Here is a 3,920-nt window from a genome sequence, read left to right as displayed (position 1 = left end):
GTATATATTATAATATATTATTTAATATATAATTAATATATATAAATTTTTTTTAAGTTATATAACAATGTAATAATTAAAAGAAAAGTGTTAACGACTGTGACATTCGCAAACGATACCTGGGAATGTCGTTCGAAAAGAGTTGGTATTTGTGTCACGCGATCCAGCATCATCTCCATCTGCAAGCGATGATATTCGGCTTGTTCTCGCGCTTCGTCGCGACGGAGAGACGTCCGTATGTCCAGGTCCCTGTTGTGCTCGTTCCTTTGTTTTTTTTTTTTTTTCGCGATATTACGATATTCAATATCCTGAGACATTAAAGAGGGATGCTTACATTTATTACAGATCTATCTAATCCGCGTACCTCGCGGCCGATCTCAGGGCTCTCCAAGCGGGTTTCCGACCTATCAGCGTCTCTCTGATCTTCATCATTTGTTCCCGTCTCTTCTCCTCCATTCGTTCTCGTATCTCTCGTTCCAATTTCTCTCTGCGAACACGTTTATTTGCAATCTTCATTTACATTTTTTACTTTACGTGCGTACAAAACATTTGTATTGAAATTAAACGAAGAATGTTTCGAGAAACATGTTTTTCTCGAAATTCTCTCGAAAAAAACATACAAAAAGGTCGTGACATTTGTGTTTTCTCATCGACCTTCTAGTAAACCTTCGTACCGGGAAGCCTGACATCTCAGAATCGCGGCCAGATTATTTCCGCGCGCGGACATCATGGACGTCATCGCGGATCTGGTACCGTCCGTCATGGTCGTTAACGGGGTAACGGATGTCTCCTCCTCGTCCTCCTCCTCTTTGCCGACCGTGCTTTGGGAAAGCGCGGACTTGATTCGCTCGCGTCTTGCCATCGACGGCGGCAAGACGGAGGATCTCAACAGCTCCGCTGCCCTCACCCTTTTCTTCAATTGCCTAAAAACAACGTGCGCGCGCGCGCGCGCGCGGAAATTCTACACACTGTATCCGATTCTCAATTTCAAAAAAAAAATCTTGATCGTCGACCAAAAATATTATTTGAAGGTAGAAAAACAAACAGAAACCGGAAATGTAAAAAACGACGAGAGAGTTTTTACCTATAGTATTCGTCCTCGAGCATGCGATCGTAAATTTCGGTTCCGAACAAGTTTCTCGGTACCGGTTTGGCTTTGAAGCGCGAGGAGCTATTCTTGCTCGAATAACTAAGCTGAGGACTAGATCGCACCAGAGATCGCCAGGCGCGGCGATCACATTCCAGCTTGAAAGGTCGCACCTGCGACAACAAGTTTAGCGCGCTCTCCTCGCGCACAATGCGACTTCTAAAAAAAATTAGGAGATAAAATAAAATTTATTATTTTCAATTTGCGTTTTCTCACATTTGCGCGATCTATTAATTTATATAACATTATTATAATATTTTATATATAATATTTGCGATCTGAGAAGAAAACGCAAAAGACACCTGTTGTACATTTTTGTAGAAAAAAAATATTATGGACTTTCGCACAAATCTGCGATTAAATTTTTTTTCTGCCTATGTTATACGAAAAAAAAAACAAAAAACAACAACAACAACATTATCTGTATCATCGACCTTTCTTCTTTCTCGGCCATAAGTTTGTCGTAGAGCGGTATCTTGGACGTGATAGGAATCGGTCTGACTCGTCGCTTTTTCGCAGGACTCTTCTTCTCGTTGTCTTGATTTGCGCGCTCGGCCGCTTCCACTTCCGTCATATATTTTTCCGCCTCTTCCCTGAAGCAAAATATAAAAAATACATGCATTTTTATTTCTGACGGTTTATCAACCACGTCTTATTTTATAGAAACGTCAATTGGACTTTTCTGTTGTTGTTAAGAATATAACGCAATGTTGCCCCCCTTGCAGAAACAATTTGACTTTTTGATTCGCGTTAGCTGCTAATAAAAACTACTTTTTTTACAATCCATCCTCCTTTTCTGAGTAATTATTTTCAAATAAAAACTCTCGCAGAGAAATGTTTGTGAATTTTTATTCTTTTTTTTATTTATTTTTTTTTTATTCATTGATGTGTTTTTTGAGTGTTGCGAGCACCTCAGAGTGAAGCTAAACGGTTTCGGCACCGTGGGATGCCACTCTTTCGCAAAGTTTGGCGGCAAGCTTTTGGTTTCGATGTTGTCCTCATCGTCGCTGTTCAAACTGTTGCTCTTCGACTCGCTCCACGTGCTCCAACTCTTGTTCGCGGCGAGTATCTCCTTGTTGCGCATCGTTTTCGTCTCCTTGTCCTTGTCTCTGCATCTGCAAATAATACAAACATACAAACAACATTAAATAAATTTTTTAAATAAAAGTTTGTTTTTTTTTGAGAAAACAAAATAAAGTATTAATTATAAAAAAAGAGTATAAATAATTGTTAAAAATATATTACACGTTTCGAAAGAGATATATTGTCACGGTTCTTCTTTCTCTATGATTTTGCCTTCGATACGTACTCACCTGTACGTTAAAAGATCTTGATCCTCGGCGAGACCGGCGAAACTACCGAACGGAAACAGTATCGGACTGCTGGTTCTCGATTCTTCGAGGTAGCACTTCTTGCCGTTTAATTTGAGATCCATCGGAACGTTCGGTTTGACAATTTTCGACTTCGAACTGTCGTTCTTCGCGATCGACAGTCGCGACACCGATTTATCCGCGTCGCGACTCAACGAATTTCTCAGATTCTCGAGCAGCAATCGCTGCTTCCGTCTCAGATAATCAACTTTCTGCTTGAACTGCTCGTTCGACAGATGATTCACCTGTCCGTAATCGGGTATGCTCTTCAGAAATTCCAAAAAGTTCTCGAGATTGTCGCGCGGAGAACTCAACGACAATTCCGAATCTTCGATAGCGGCTATCGATTCGTTCTCCGCGAAATTAATTTTCTTCACTCGGTCCTGTGATCTTTGACCCGCGGACGACAACTGAGGACGCTCGTACGACGGGGTCGGTTGTCGGCTGTAAGGATCCACCGGCATCTTCACGCACGAATGAAAATAAGACGTGCCTTTGTGCTCCGTCATGTTTCTTCACCGCGTCGCAAACTAATGCGATTGAATCGTCAATAATAACGTAAAGACGTGAACGTGTTGCGATAGAGAGAATGAAATGCAATTTTCCACGAGAGCATTTGTAGCATATAGAAATATATCACCTCTTTTTAATCCACTCCCCCCGGTAGAGTGACCAGCCGGGACGCGATTCCACCTTGACCGTGAAAAGCGAGTTTTCACGATCAGAGGTCCAAGGTGAAGATCGTGAAAGAACGCCGGCGTGCCGTCCGGCGTTCGACGACAATCCTACTGCTCGCCGTGACCCGCTTAAGAGAATCAATGCAACCTGGCTCGGCGTCGCCGTCGCCATGGTGAAGTTCGTAAGGAAATGTTAACGCCCTGCAACCATCCCCACAGAAATGAACGGCGCGGTAAAATAACGACGAAGCCGATCGATTCGCCTCGAATCAGAAAACGCTCGAGCTGAACGCGTTGATAGATCGTCGACTATATAATACACATATTTCTCTGCGTAGAGAAAAAAATATTATTAACTCAACTTTTGACAGTCAGTTTGTTATCTGAAATAATTGTGTTTTTAATTTCGTAGTATAACGGCGAGAAAAATAACAAAAATCCATATAAGTTGAATCAACAATATCGGTAATAAACATAATTAATTTACCAAACCGTGAATTGTTCTGTCGAACATAATATATGGTCATTTTTCAAATAAAAGATACTGGTAAACAAAAAAAAATTAAATCAACAGCGTGCGGTTCTATTCCGTGCTATGTGCACGAGTTTAAATGGTCACTTTCTTTAAGTGTGTGAGTATATTCGAGAGCGTGAATTTGATTTATTTCAAGAATTAAAATAGCCGATTTGTGAACTCAGGAAGGAGAACAGGAAAGAATGGAAAAT

General features: G+C 41.0%; 1 protein-coding gene across 2 annotated transcripts in view; it reads right to left on the bottom strand.

Moving 5' to 3' along the window:
- The window catches only part of LOC109852790 (protein FAM161A), a 4,859-nt gene extending 1,066 nt beyond the window's left edge, over positions 1 to 3,793 (bottom strand). The window contains exons 1-8 of one of the 2 annotated variants that reach the window (XM_020424278.1): positions 3,158 to 3,793; positions 2,461 to 3,047; positions 2,059 to 2,262; positions 1,582 to 1,740; positions 1,085 to 1,306; positions 675 to 923; positions 365 to 487; positions 120 to 264 (exon numbers count right to left, since the gene is read on the bottom strand). In XM_020424278.1, the coding sequence (XP_020279867.1) occupies positions 120 to 264; positions 365 to 487; positions 675 to 923; positions 1,085 to 1,306; positions 1,582 to 1,740; positions 2,059 to 2,262; positions 2,461 to 3,026 (1,668 nt within the window). In that variant the 5' untranslated portion in view covers positions 3,027 to 3,047; positions 3,158 to 3,793. Of the gene's footprint in view, positions 1 to 119; positions 265 to 364; positions 488 to 674; positions 924 to 1,084; positions 1,307 to 1,581; positions 1,741 to 2,058; positions 2,263 to 2,460 lie in introns of both variants that reach the window. The other variant, XM_020424277.1, reaches the window with a different exon arrangement.
- Positions 3,794 to 3,920: the final 127 nt, after the last annotated feature.

The sequence above is a fragment of the Pseudomyrmex gracilis genome, unplaced genomic scaffold, assembly GCF_002006095.1.
Source record: "Pseudomyrmex gracilis isolate BER0280 unplaced genomic scaffold, ASM200609v1 scaffold_36, whole genome shotgun sequence".
Classification (NCBI taxonomy): domain Eukaryota; kingdom Metazoa; phylum Arthropoda; class Insecta; order Hymenoptera; family Formicidae; genus Pseudomyrmex; species Pseudomyrmex gracilis.
Note: the sequence above shows the minus strand (reverse complement) of the source record. Positions and strands in the feature narration are given on the sequence as shown.